Below are 15,751 nucleotides of genomic sequence, written 5' to 3'. Positions count from 1 at the left end.
CCTCAATATCAGGAAAGATTCTGGAAAAGATAATCAAGCAATGAATTAGTGAACACCTAGAAGTAAACAAAGTAATAGCCAAAAGCCAACATGGGTTTGTCAAAAACAGTTCATGACAGACTAACCTTATTGCATTCTTTGACAAAGTGACAAAATTAGTGGACCAGAAGAATGCCAATGTAATTTACTTGGACTTCAATAAGGCATTTGATAAGGTAGACCATAACCTACTACTAGATAAAGTAGAAGAATGTGGGTTAGACAGCATCACTACCAGATGGATTTGTAACTGGCTGACCAACCGCACTCAACATGTAGCCCTCAATGGACTTGCATCTACATGGAGGGAAGTATGCAGTGAAGTACCCCAAGGTTCTATTTTAGGCCCAATCCTCTTCAACACCTCCATCAATGATTTGGATGAGGGAATAAATGGGGAACTCATCAAATTTGCAGATAACACCAAGTTGGCAGGAATAGCCAACACTCCAGAAGATAGGCTTAAGATACAAAAGGATCTTGACAAACTTGAATGTTGGACATTATCTAATAAAATGAAATTCAATGGTGAAAAGAGTAAGGTTCTGCATTTAGGCAAGAAAAACGAAATACACAGGTACAGTATAGGTGGTACCTTGCTCAACAGTCGTAACTGTGAGAGGGATCTTGGAGTCTAGTGTATAGCCATTAATATGAGCCAGCAGTTGCAGCAGCTGCCAAAAAAGACAACACAGTTCTAGACTACATAAACAGAGGGGCAGAATCAAGATCATATGAAGTGTTAACACCACTTTATAATGCCTTGATAAGGCCACACTTCAGTTTTGGTCACCACGATGTAGAAAAGATGTGAAAACTCTAGAAAGTGTGCAGAGAAGAGCAACAACATGATTAGGGGACTGGAGACTAAAACATATGAAGAACAGTTGCAGGAACTGGGTATGTCTAGTTTAATGAAAAGAAGGATTAGGGGAGACATGATGGCAGTGTTCCAATATCTCAGGGGTTGCCACAAAGCAGAGAGAGTCAAACTATTCTCCAAGGCACCTGAGGGTAGAACAAGAAGCAATGGGTGGAAACTAATCAAGGAGAGAAACTATTTAGAACTGATTTCCTGACAGTTAGAAATACTATCCCAAGGAAACATAAACTGAGCTTTGAAATATACACCAACAATAATAGAAAAAGAAAGGGAGACGAGGGAAAGAAGAAAGAGGTAAGGAGAAGAGCATGGAAGGGGAGAAAGAGAAGGAGAGAGGGTAGGAACAGGAAGAGCAGGACTAGGAAAAAGATAAGGGAAGAAGGGAGGAGAAGGAGAGGGGGAAGTAAGTAAGTAGAGAAGGGCGGGAGGGAGAAAAGAAAGGGAAAACAAGGAGGTGTTACAAAAGGAGGAAGGAATGGCAAATAAAGCAACCCAAATTGTGTATTATACAGTAACATTAAATGGAATGATAAATGTAAAAGAATGATAAATGTAAAGAAGAATACCAATTATGTGAATGTATACTTAAAATGATATGTAAGAGAATAAAAAAATAAAAATTCTTTGGACTAAAAAAAATATTTTCTATGGTGCAGCGCTACAAGGTCACCAGCAGTTTTTCATTCAGTTGTTGTTTCTCGAGAAAAAGAAAAAGAAGATTTCAAAAGAGCCCCTGGAAAGTCCTCCAGTTTCTATTTTAAAGTATAAATGTTGCTATTATTCTCATTCTCTGAGGAACCAAGAAAGTCAGTCAAAGGCATGTACCCATGCACCTTTGATAAAGCCATCTACTTTGGATAAGAAATAGTCCCTTGCCTAAACAAATTGCTGAAAACCAGGAATTTAATTGGAGTAAATTGTAAAGGACTGACATTTTAGGAAGATATAGCAACAATGTGATTTCTCAGTTTTTTTCTTTTTAATAAATTTACAGACATTTCTAAAATTCTGTTTTCATATTCTCCTTATGGGATACTGAATGTAGATTAATGAGAAAAAATGAATTTCAACAACTAGAATCAGGTTGCTGCACAACAAAATTGATAAAAGTGAATGTGGTCTGAATACATTTTTTAATTAAAGTTTTTTTATTTTTTAAACAAATATAAACAAACACAACAAATAACATAATAACATCTTCCATTCCATATAGTGTGTCGATTGCCGAGGTGGCGCAGTGGTTAGGGTGCAGTACTGCAGGCCACTTCAGCTGACTGTTATCTGCAGTTCAGTGGTTCTAATCTCAACGGCTCAAGGTTGACTCAGCCTTCCATTCTTCCGAGGTGGGTGAAATGAGGACCCAGACTGTGGGGGCGATATGCTGACTCTGTAAACCGCTTAGAGAGGGCTGAAAGCCCTATGAAGCAGTATATAAGTCTAACTGCTATTGCTACTATTGCTATGGTTACAAGGTTTTGTGCATCCTTTCCATAGTCATCCCTCAAATTTTATATAAAGTCACATATTGTCAATCAAGTATATTTGTATACATTATTATTATATTATAATAATTTCTCTAATATCATATGTCAACTTACACATTTCAGTACATTCCATTGCTCATATCATCAATCTAATATATATGTATACAGTTATTATGCTTAGTAAACATTCATTGAATACAGCTATTATTACATACTAAATTTAAAATAAATTTATATTATGGCATTTTATTACATCATCATGGACTTTTAGATCCCTCTTTAAGCTCCGAGTTTAAGAATCGAAAAAAAGTTCTGATCCGGCCAAGCATTTAGAGGAAAGAGATTCTTAGTCCACAAATAAAAAAATGGAAAAAATAGAAGAAGAAGGAGAAGAAGGACCAGTCCAATTTAAAAGTAAGAGGCATTTGTAAAAATTCCATCCATAGAAAAGAAAAGAAATTAAAGGAAAAAAGATAACACAATAGTTTTAATTCAAGCTAATCCACTGCTTGCTCTCTTCTATCTTCAATTTTGGTTTTACTCTAATTCTTTTTGAGTGTTGCCTTCTCTAATTATAAAATTTATCTCACCAATTTCGACACACTCTCTCTCTCCTGCTCTGCTTCCATTGCAGGAGGGCTGTCCCAATCTTATGCAGCTTTGGCTGCTTCTCTTGTAGCTGAAAAAAAATCTCCGGGATTGGCTTTGCGATACCCCTGAGATCAGCAGGACGTACTCTTCTCTATCACCATCTCTACGGGATGGTTTAGGTCCAAAAAGGATCATCCAGTGACAGATTTCAACAGCAATCCAGGAGCTCCAAGATCACATGTTGCATTGTAGCGATGTCAGCGCCGGAAAACCTAAATACTTTCTGAGTGCACTGTACATATTCTAAGATGGGATAATTCTGATTTTAAGCATATTCCATTCATTCTTCATCTCCCAAAAATATTCATGACATAAATATAACATGAAAATAATCATAATTTTAAAAGAGAATCAACTAAGTAAAAATATTAAAAAGTTGAGTTTTGTGTGTTATTTCTATCATTATTTTTTCTCTTAATGAGTTGTTCCCTGTTGTTTAGGTCTGGCCTGACAATTATTATATAACATTTTGGGAAATATATACAACCCAGCAATCCAACACTAGAGGTCAAAATAGAAAAAACCTCCACAGCCACCATGTATTTGCCTTTGGTGCTCAGGTAGGAAGGAACAAAGGAGAGCCACACACTACAGAAGATCAACATGCTGAATGTAAGACATTTGGCCTCATTGAAACTACTGGGAAGATTCCTAAAGAAAAAAGCTACAGTAAAACTGGCCACTGCCAGTAAGCCCATGTAGCCCAAGACGCAGTAGAATATAATATCTGAGCCTTCATTGCAAAGCAGTATGATTTCCTCAATTTCTGAATGGGTGTCAATATCAGGGAAAGGGGGAAATGTGAACAGCCATACTGTACAGATGCTTGTTTGAATCAGGGAACAAGTAAGAACAATGTAGGTGGCCAGTCCTCTTCCCACCCATTTTCTCATCCTGGATCCTGGCTTGGTGGCCATGAAAGCCAGAACTACAGTGATGGTTTTTGCCAGCACAGAAGACACAGCCACTGAGAAGATGATGCCAAAGCTAATTTGTCGGAGGTGACATATAATATTTCCAGGTGCAAAGAGAAACTGCAGTGAGCAAAGGAAGCAGAGGAGGAGGGATATTAGTAGAACATAGCTGAGATTTCTGTTATTGGCCTTGACGATGGGAGTATGGTGATACTTAAAAAATGTAGCCAGCACTGCAAGTGTGCAGAAAGAAAGAAAAAGTGCCAGAATGACCAGACTTATTCCTATTGGTTCTTCATAGGACAAGAAAGATATTTTCTTGGGAAGACATGAATCTTTGTGCTTGCTTGCATATTGGTCTTCTGGACATTTAGAACAAATATACATGTCTGGAATGTAAATATATAATTTTTCTATGATTATTTTCTAAAATTATTTTGTAATTAGTTTTATTCATTTCTTTACTTTCAAATAATAACAAAAAAAAATGGAAAAGTTATCATTATAGCAGTAAATATCTTACCAACAAAAATCCATAGCAAATGCTTTTGCATTATAGGATTATTTTTATGTATTTATTTTATTGTTTTAAAAATAATAACAGGAACAGAAAAAAGAACTGTAAGAAAAAATAATTATGATAAATACATACTATCAGTTGCCAGTAACAACCAGATTCAAACCATAGAAGAATTTATTATTGCAACTTGTACACAAGAATCTACTCAACTAAGAGTCAGGGTAAATTAATGCTAAATAAGGGTCAACAGAATTAGAGGACAGCAAGACTTAGGTCTCTTATGGCAATGCAACAACTTCAAACTGATGCCACCTTAATCCACCTTCCTATTTAACTCCACCTTCCTTTTTGCCTGCTCTCCTACACATATATTATCAACAAATATGCATAACAAATGCTTTTTCAAAGTGACAATGATACATTTAAGCAAAATAAAAGGTGGCAATGTTATTATTATTCACTTTGGTATTCAAATTCCTCTTGTTCAATTTACTTTCTCCTATTGTGTTTGTGACTTAATAAGGAAAAGTTAGAATGTGATTTTCTTTCTTTTAACATAGGTTGTTTTTTTCATGTTTTTTTATGTGCCTTACATTTTATCTAAATATGTATTTTGTTTCTCATGTTTTATATGGGTAGAATTTCATATGGGTAGAGTTTTATATGGGTAGAATGTGTAGATTTTTTATATAGTTTTATTGAAAATAAAATCACTCTTATTAAAATAAAAAATCAGTATAGTGGATTATTTTGCTAGCACCTCATTTCTTTGGATTTTGTGAATTTTCTAAAACCTCTTCAGTCACGTTTTGACTAGGATGAAAGTGATCTCAATTAATGCAATTTCAAAGAATGTCTGTAACATTCCATCACTGTGTTTGGAATATGTGATGTTGTTATGGGATTAGTTTGCTTTATTTATTCTGTTTTTATTTAGCATTACTTTGAGCCACAGGGTATTCTTGTATAAGACAGTTGACATATAAGTTTATAAATTAATACAATAGAATAAAATAAATATATCCTAGGATAAAATTAAATAAATGTGTACAGTCACAAGTACAACAGATCTAGGGATGTGCAGTCACTAGAGGCCTGGCCTCACTAGTCATGAGGAAAAGGAAAGAATTTTAAATAATTTTTTAAAAATAATTAAAGCCAAGGTAGTTGCTACCAGATTCACAGTGACTTGGAACAGTGCTTAGTGTTAACTATAGGAGGAGGCCAGAGAAATAGGGGCCTCCTGTGAATAAGCAATTTTTCACCTTTTAAGAGTTAAGCAAGAGTTAACAGGCAAAAAATTTCGTATGCAAAGGAGGCACGTGTTCTCTCACCTCCTGTAGAGGGCATTTTAGAGGCTTTTTAGAGTTCTCTGGGAGCAACTAGCTCAGACTGACTCAGAGCTCTGGCCTTTCATGAGGGCAGGGAGAAGCAGAGTTGAAATCGTCTCTGAAACAGCTGGAAAAGGTGCGTGTGTGGGGAGGGGGAGGAATTCAAAAAGTTTGATCAGAAGGCAGCGGGGGAAGGGGGGTATGGCAGAGGAGCTGCTTTCAAGCCTTTGGAAAATATATCCAATCCAACTTCTGTGTTTGTGATTGTTTGAGAGTGAGTGAGTGAGAGAGGGATCCAATTTTTCTGTGTGCATGTGTCTGTTTGAGAGAGAGGGAGGGAGGGAGAGAGGGAGGAAGGAGGGGGAGGGAGAAGAAAAAGAATGGGAAAACTTATTTTGCAAGGGGGAAAATGCTGTCGCTTTAAATCGGAACTGAGCATGCCTGGCTGTGGAATTCTGGGAGTTGAAGTCCACAAGTCTAAAAAGCTGCCTCACCAGCCATAAAGCTGACCGCAAGTCGCTGAACAGATCTTATAGTGGATAATTTGATACAATTAAGGAAAGAGAGAGAGAGACTGAAAGCATTAGTATTATTTTTATCAAATCCTTTAAATACCTGAATTATGTAAACCAGATCAAGATAATTTTTAATATATAGAAACAGTTATGTTAAAATCTAAATGGAGCAAGTAAATTTTCCTTACTTTGATATGTACAGTACTCTGTAGGCTACAGTATATCCTGGTATGGTTTTAAGATAAGCTCTGCTTATAATGCTTCTTACCCTTCTGGCTTGAAATTTTTTCTTCAGGACATGGAAAACAGTCATAGCAGCAAAATGGCTTCCCTTCCTGCTTTTTCTTGAAATAACCAGGAAGGCAGCTCTCAGTGCAAACTGAAACAGGTAAGGTCTACCCAGTAAGTAAAGTAAGAAGGAAAATGTTAGCATTCAATCTGGTATTTGAAAAAAAATAGCTTAAAGATCTTAATGGATAATTTTCAAATTAGGGTGATAGTTTTTAGGATTTGCTTCTTTCTCATCAATGTCATCATCAAAGCTCTCCAAGAATGGACCGTTTTCCTGTTCCACTAATAGTATACATTTAGATATAAGTAGAATAGAACACAATAACAAGATTGTAAGGGACCTTGGAAGTCTTGTAGTCCAACCCCTTCACAAACAGTAGATCCTATACCATTTCAGACAAATGGCCAACCAGGCTCTTTCTAAAAGCTTCCAGTGATGGAACACTCGCAATTTCTGAAGGCAAACCATTCCACTGGTTAATTCTTCTCACTGTTTTCATCCATTGTTTCTTGCCTTGCCTTCAGGCACTTTGGAAAATAGTTTGATCCCCTCTTCATTGTGGCAGCCCCTCAGATATTGGGGAACTACTATCATGTCACTCCTAGTTCTTCTTTTCACTTGATTACATATACTCAATTAAATTATTCTTCATATGTTCTACCTTCCTGTCCCTCTAATCATCTTTGTTGCTCTTTTCTGTATTCTTCTTCTGAACTTAGAAATATATTATGATCAAACTATGATGAAGTTAATTCAGTGGGGCTCATAACAATTGAAGTATTTTTTTCTAGTCACTTAACATATTCTAAAGGTTTATTTAAAAAATAGAATCTAATACTGGAATACAGTGAAAGCCTTTACAAGAGGACATCATATATATGAAGATGATAGAGATAAAGTAAGGCATTATCAAAAGAAATTGTGAAGTTTGAATCAAAATTCAGTTGCATGCTGTCTCATGAGCCAAATTCTGGAATGAAATATCATAATCAATTACTTTTGGAACAATGTCTGCAAAACAATTTATTACATTTATTATGTTTCTTCTTACTCTGCCCTGAATCTCAACTAATGCAATCACCAAAATCTGGATGGGCACATCTAGCCCCATGCTCATTCTCTCCTGCAAGATTAAAGTTTTTATTGTTACAGGGTTGAGATGTAAAGGCAGAGATATCAAGGCAGGGCAGGGATAATTGTTAGAGGAAGATCTGGCTTTCATGAACAGTGATCAGAAATTAAACTTCTGATCACTGGTTCTTAGAAGATGATAATACTTAAAGCAACTTTATACAGAAGTTAAATAGGGGAAAGACAGAACCAAAGTGGTGGCAAATTTATGGGGGTTCATTTCGCTTCCCCATACTCATAGCCTAGATCTACCAACTCAGGAAACAATATTCCCAATCCATAATTCCTGCAGGAATTCCAAAAGGACACCATGGTTCCATGTATCTTAATTATAGATGAAATAATCTCATTTTTATTAAGATTTGTATTCATTTCACTAGAAATTCTTTATTTAGCAATGACTTATTTAAAATTCTTAATTTATATTTTTCCTCTTATATTTAATAAATCAATTTTACACATTCATTATTATCAGAATAGAAAACTAAATTATCCACAGTGGTTTAATATTACAAAGTAAAAGTACAGGCAAAGATAAAGGTAAAGGATTATCCTGTCCAGTCATGCCTTACTCTAGGGTGTGGTGCTCATCTTTGTTTCTTAACTAAGGGAGCGAGCATTAACTGAAGACACCTCCATGGTCATGTGGCCAGCATAACTATACATCAAGGTACATAGAATGCTGTTTCCCATTGAAGTGGTATCTATTTATCTATTTGTATATGCATGCTTTTAAATGGAGCCAACCTGTCAATATCACAAGGGTCTTCAACAAGTATGCTTGACATTGAATCTAGACCAACTCATTTAGCAGTATGTGAATTCATTTTTAAATTCTTAGTATAATTTGTTCTTCTAAACTTTTATTATTTTTTTCCAAATATATCATCAAGACTTCTTTCTTTTAAACATTTTAATGCTTTGTTCCTAAAATATCCCTCTCTGAATGGTATTTCAAATAACCTGTGTTATAAATAAAAGCTAAAAATCATATTATTTCTATGTTAAATGACATACAGTTATATATTTTTTTGGATATCATTCTAGTCATGCAAGCAAAAACATTCAGAACCTACTTGGTTGAAAGAACTGTGCCAGGTGATGGCTTCATCATGAATAGCCATATTTTTCTCTTGAACCCGGGGATCCATCTTCCCCACTTTCACTCTATTGAAGGATTGATTTGGGAATGTGACCCAGTTTATAATATCAAATCCAACTATCAATTCCCTCCTGTCATCAAACTTAATTCTATCCCCAGCACTGTTATTAAAAGAGATCTCTTTCAGAAACTGGTGGAGCTGAATATCAATGAATACATAAATAGTAAGAAAATAGAATAAGTAATTAATATGCTATTTCTGCTAGCAGTTACATAATTGATTTGCAATTGCTACAACAACTTTTGAGGATATTTTATTTGCCCTCATTATTTAATGCATTTATTTAATCCAATTATATTATTTTAGTATGCACTGACAAACTAATTTTCTTACAGGAGCATCACCTTCTTTATATCCCAATTTAATTTAAAAGGATAACAAATTCAACATGGCCCAAAATTTTCTCATGCTAAAACATGCTGTCTAAAAACAATATAAACAATACAAATTATAAAAGTGTAAAGCCAACGGAGTTGAGTGGCTAAAAGAAAGAAGAGTATAATTTCCTGTCATATGGCAAAACCATATTTCTTATCTAGCAAATATTATTTAAAAACTGAACAAAATGCAATCAGCCTGAAACCAGAGTATGTAGGAATATCCTTGGTTTTTAAAATGTATGAGTGGCAAGAGTCAATTTTGTCCTTATTCCTATGACAACTGGAACTTCAAAGAATTGATGCAATGGGGGAAAATCACCACCAAAGAACCCTTGGAAGAGGAAGGAGGCCAAGATGAAGGGGTGGCCAGTTTGAGGCCAAGTGTCTCTCAAGTCCCCCACCTTGAATTCCATTGTCTCTTATCTATCACATATTTGTTTTGACCATTGGTAGTTCCAATTCTTGTAGAGAGCTTTAGCATACATTAAATCTATATTCTTTTGAACTTTCCATATTCCTGATTTCCTGCACTTGACATTTAGATTGAAAATGCAAACAGAATAGAAATCTGAAAAGTGAGGTAACAAAGGCCACAGAACATGACTTTGACTGATGAAAAGGCATGAACAGTTACAAGTTACAAGGTGAATAAATAGAACAGATGATTGAGTTTAATAAAAAGCATACAAAAATGAAATGACCAAAAAAACCAACCTAAAGATAAAAGGATATTAGGAAAGCAGAAGCTAATATGGAGTCTTAATATTTATTGAAAGAAACAAAAGTGTTTGTGTGTAAGAGCATCCATGTTACCTAAATGGAATGGGGAGTTGAATGTGATTGTGAAAGAGTCAAGAATGAAAGATCTAAATGAACATGAATTAAATACCAGTAAGGACATGAAAATAGAGAAGTTGAACCATTGAAAACAAATGTGAATCACACAAAAATTTTATTAAGGAGTGAATGGAATGAGATAAAAGGAAAGATCAGAATTTCATGACAAAGGAATTCAAGGGGCGGGGGAAGCTAGGATGGTTTTAAGGACAGAAAGTTATAGAGTAATACAGTGGATATAAATTAAATTTACTTTTATTCTCCATTTGTATTATATCTCCAACCCTTCATTATTTTGGTTTACTGTGATTTGTATGAAAAAATAATAGATTGTATATGGATGGCAGTTGTATGTAGAGAGAGAAAAAGAAAAATGTTCAGTACCTGCTATGGATGTTCGTGAATACTCAATTTCCCATCATTAAGCATTTCATTGTGGTTTTGTTCAATCTGCATGTCATGTAAAGCATGAGCTATAGAATAGATTGTAAAATGAAAACAAAGTAGTAATCTGAAAATCACCATAGCAATGTATGGAGCAGTACATGAGCCTGAGAGGAAGCTGCGTTTGTTTGAAGGCTAGAAAGCTATGAAATGATATAATTGGTGTAAACCAGATTTACTTACTTTATATCTCATCCCTTCATTACTATGATTTATAGCAAAAAAGAGTAGCTTGTGTATTCATGAAGGTTTGAATGTAGAGTGGGAAAAAGTAGAAAATGTATACCTGCCAAGGTTGTTGCTCTTGAAAAGTCAGTTTCCTTCTATTCAGCATTCCATTGGGTTTTTGTTCAAGCTGCATGTCATGTAAAGCTTGAGCTACAGCATAAACTGCATTGTATATATTGTAACTGTGACCAGTCATGCTCATTTCATAAAAAGCACCTGGAACATTCTCCAGTTTCTCCCTCAGAGTGCAAATTTTACTATCTTTCTCATTCATCGAGGGACTGGGAAAGGCACATTCAAATGCATGCACCCACACATCTTTAATAAAGCCATCTTGTTTTGATGAGAAATGATCTCTTGCCTGAAAGAGCTGAAAGCCAGGAATTTCATTGGAGTGAAGTGAAAAGGACAGGGAACCATGAATATCTTGAATATCCCAGCTCCTTTGGTAAAACACTGATGCAACATCCATTTGGGAAGGTATGATCCATACTTTACCTTTTGGCTCCATAGACAAATCTTCCATTTTAGGAAGATGTAATAACAACCTTAGAAGCATAAGTGTTTTTTCATAGACTATTAATGCATTTGCTTTGCTGTTCATAGAAACATAAAATGTTTCTACTAGCCACTGCAGTTCCTTGAATAATGTACTGATATAAAATGGTCTCATTCTTTTAAAAAAGGCAATGCAAATGCCGTGAAGAGGAAAAGTTGAAACGGCCGTCCTAACAAATCTTCCATCATCATCTTCTCTCACAAGTATCCCAACCCAGGTCCACTTGAAATGAGCAAACAGTTGAAAAAGTCCTTGGTATATCATGTTTTCATCTGGGACCATCTGGTAAAAGGAATATGATTCACTATGATCCAGCATCTCTGGGTGTGACCCATATATAAACTACAGGAATAAGAAAATCATTAGGAACTTAGGGAAGAGAAAGAAATGAAAAAATGTTTAATAAAATAGCATCCATACCAAAGGTACTTTAATTTCTGAGGTAATCCTCAAGCATCTAGCAAATTTCAGTTTCTGACATAACTTATTTTAGCAGCCTTATAAGAACAAAAATATTGTTTTCTATTCCTTCCATATCTGTTATTGATGATACTATGTTTTAGAGACATGCTTGAGTTTCAACTTGGTGTACTGGGATTCTCCAAATAATATTTTCCATGATACTTTTTAAATACATAACTTTAGAGATTAATAAATTAAAGTTTAATTTGCTTTCAGCATAACCCTTTTTTATCAGCCTTAGAATCAGCCTTTTATTTTTATTAATTATTCATTATCTGTATTCTCTCAAGTTTTAATACGTTGGCTTTCTTTATGCAGTTAATTAATGCAAAGTAAGCACATGTCAATCACACACTACGTTTCCAAATTACACATATGTGAAAAGTTCATTAAAATCATGATGATTTCATAAGATCTTACAGTTCACCACATAACTTACCTGTGGAAGTTTGTAGATCCTCAAAATATCTGCCATATCAATGGAGATTTCAGAATAAAGAGCCCCAATGACTGAGACCAAGTTGTTCTTAATCCCACACTTATAATTGGGGATCATTCTTTTCAGAGAAGAAAAAAGTTCCATTGTGGCATGAAAAATCCATTTTCTACCATAATTGTCAAAAATATTGATGCCCAAAGTTATATTGGGCAAGATCTGAGGGTTTTCATTGATCTCTTTTACAGCAAATATCGAAGCCAAAATATGCTGATAAAACTTAGTTTGGACTCTGGAATAAAAATTATAGGTTATACAAGTAACTTGTGATACTTAACAAAAATGTTGCAACACATATGTGCTTCATCCGAATGTTTTGTTTTTGAAATCAATAATTCATGTGTCATTTATTAGGTGCAAGTTATGGCATTATGCTGTAGCCTGTATACTTTCTGAATGGCAAATAAGTTTCTGACAATACTTTTTTTTTCATAATCTGACTTAGTTGTAAGAACTTCGGATTTCTGACTTCATTGATAAAAAAGAATATACATTCTATGAACAAATCAGTGCACCTAAAAGGGGACTTATAATTACAGTGATAAAAATGCCCTAAAAATATCAGTATATCCTAGAAGTACTCCTGTAGAAACAAGGATTCTTTGAAGATCCTTTTATTTTATTTTTTTCCCTACTAAAAATGTTGGTTCACTGAACTACAAGATTTCTGTGACATATTGTCATGATCCTCTAATATTCAGTAAGTAAATTGAAGTAGTTTACTTTAAGGATCCTGTATAAATTAAATAGGATGAAACATTTGAACTAGACAAATGATATACTTTTGTCACTGTAACTAATTGTGGTCTGTGTAGGATTTTCACAGATATAGTCTGGAAACTTTTGCACCACATGGTGAGGTGGAACACTTACAAGACTTCACCATTAAATGAAAGATGGGGATCTTCCAAGAAGCTTTCTAGTTCTGTAGGCATTAACATAAGAGAACTAATGGCACCAATGATGAAATCACCAGGTTGGAAATAGTTGTGAGAAATAGGGAGAGGATAACCAATAATGCATTTTCCCATGTAACATATCCAAATCATATGAGATAAAAGCAGGAGGAAGAGGATCATGGTCATTATGTCAAATGTATATCTACAGCAGAATTTGTCTACCAATGATTAAAAATCTCCAAAAATATACTATTATTTTTGGAGCCTGACTACATCACCATCACACTATTCATATATATTCTAAAACCTTGAATTCACCTTATTAAAATAAACCTGATAGGATTTAATCTGTTTTTACTCTCAAGCTATAGATGAGAAGGTATTGTCTCAGTCCTTGTTGGTTATAAGTTTGCCAAAGCAATGTCAGCAACAGCAAAATTAATAACAGTAGTTTTGATAATTACAGATGCCGGGAAGAATTACATTTCCATTTCTCCGTGATACTTGAAGCTTTTTTTTCATCTGTACATCACAAAGCAGGTGAATAGAACAACAAATGACATCAGTTTTAAATGAGCCAATGAGATAGAAATCAATAGAATGCAGGGGGGAAAACCTTTCAAGGAAAGGAGTGTAAGGAAAGTTTTATTTTCATCTGCAAAGTCATGAACTTTCTGAGTAAAAAGCTAGAATATCCAAAGGAGACTAACCAATCAAAATGGGATCCAGACAGTTTCATAACAAAGGCCGTGCATATGGCCCAGCATTCATGACACTTTTTTGAGTGTGCATGTGTGCTTAAAAGGATGTCATCCATTTTTCAGAGAGTGGAGTCTTTTTTTGGGGGGGCGGTATGTCACACTATAGTATCAGCTATTTTACCCTTACAGATGAAGTAATATATCTTGTCATCCAGTAAAAACTCTGATTTGATGTTTCTACCTACTTTTATGTCCCATAGTGCATTTTTAAAATTGTGATTCTCATTTTTTTATGCGTCAGTTTGCTTTTTGAATACTGTCTTTAACAATCCTGATTTGTGAGTCTCCCAATAACAGTTGCAATAAAGAAGCAGCATGGAAGAAAGCATATAAAGGAGGACTTGCAGCCCATCACCTACACCAGAGGTGGGTTGCTTCCGATTCGGCCCAGATCAGGCAAACTGGTTGTGGCAGCGGCGGGAGGCTCTGCCAACCCATCTGGACACTTCTGTGCATGTGCAGAAGTATTGTGCATGCACAAGCGAACTGGTAGTAAAAAAAGGAAACCCACTACTGACTTACACCTACAGCACTGACCTATACCTGTTAAATCTGCTCTTTTTTTAAGATTTCACTTGCTTTTTTCTCAAGTCTCTTTGCAGTGATTGGAAAATTGAGATTAGACTCTCATGCCCACTGCCCTTGAGTCATGAGACTTTCCTTTCTTCTTTTTCCTGTCCTCAGTAACTGAAGCCTAGCAAAGAAGCTCAGTACCTAAGAAATTTGGCTTGAGGCCAGACATTTCTGGCCATGTCTTCTATGTGCCAATATGCCTAATTGCTCCACTGAATAACTCACCATTGATATTGACTGTCCTTCCCCCCTCCCCCTTGCAATCTTCCCATTTATGACAGATCCATTGTTTGCCTACTTTATCGCTTTCTCCCCAGTAAGCCCAAATGTTCTATCTGATGTAATTTCACAGTGTGATTAATTAGCATTTTATTCTTTGCTGCCTACTCCCTGTCTATATGTGCAACACTTTTGACCCATTCTGCCTTTACCTGACAGTCTGTAAGACTTCTGGCACTCCTTTCAGGAATGTCACTACAGGATAATATCCACTCAGAAGATCAATCCATTATTAACAGAATAATAAACCTTCCCAAGCCTTGGAAGTTTAAGTTGCATTTAAACTTATTACAGGGCATCTTGGCAATGTACACCTGGGCCATAGATATAAGGAAATGGTTGCCAAGAATAGCGATAACATGCCAAGCCTTGCAATTGATAAAGTGAGCAATTTGAGAATTGAAGATGGGAACACATATTTTCCACACCTCAGTTTTAGAAATCCTGGATGTTATGCCTTCCAAATGAACGCTGTCTATCTGCTTATCTTACCTACCTACTAAAAGAAACTATTGATTTCAAAATAACAAGCCAGCCTGGTACTCTGTGAAACCAAGTATTTAGGAGGATTAAATTATGTCAGCTCTCAAGAATAGATCTCTGTTCAGCCAATTAGTCAGTCAATGGACATTATTCCATCCATGGCAACATCAAGAGGAAAAATAAGAACTTGCTGTAATCAGTTTTGAAAGTTTTGATTTTTCACTTCAAATATTTTCTGTACTACTTTAATTGCACTTTAACTTTTGGTGATTTCTGAATATAGATTTTTGGTTGCTGGATCCTTGTTTAATTCTAATTGCCTATTTTATTTTTCAGAAAAGAAACAGAAACATTTAAAATAAATATTGTAAAATCACCTTGAAGCTACTATTCACGTTATTTTCATATCATTTTGTCAAAATGAGGG

The 15,751-nt window shown here is 35.1% G+C and overlaps 1 protein-coding gene across 1 annotated transcript; it reads right to left on the bottom strand.

Annotated features, from left to right (window-relative positions):
* Positions 1–3,425: 3,425 nt before the first annotated feature.
* Positions 3,426–13,414, bottom strand: LOC116521544 (vomeronasal type-2 receptor 26-like). Its single transcript, XM_032236203.1, has 6 exons — positions 13,203–13,414; positions 12,273–12,561; positions 10,871–11,713; positions 8,837–9,061; positions 6,606–6,732; positions 3,426–4,360 (listed from the first exon to the last, which is right to left on the bottom strand). Exons 1-6 carry the CDS (start codon positions 13,412–13,414, stop codon positions 3,426–3,428), a joined length of 2,631 nt encoding a protein of 876 aa, XP_032092094.1.
* Positions 13,415–15,751: the final 2,337 nt, after the last annotated feature.

The sequence above is a fragment of the Thamnophis elegans genome, chromosome Z (genome assembly GCF_009769535.1).
Source record: "Thamnophis elegans isolate rThaEle1 chromosome Z, rThaEle1.pri, whole genome shotgun sequence".
NCBI classification, from domain to species: domain Eukaryota; kingdom Metazoa; phylum Chordata; class Lepidosauria; order Squamata; family Colubridae; genus Thamnophis; species Thamnophis elegans.
This window is presented reverse-complemented; position numbering and strand designations above follow the sequence as displayed.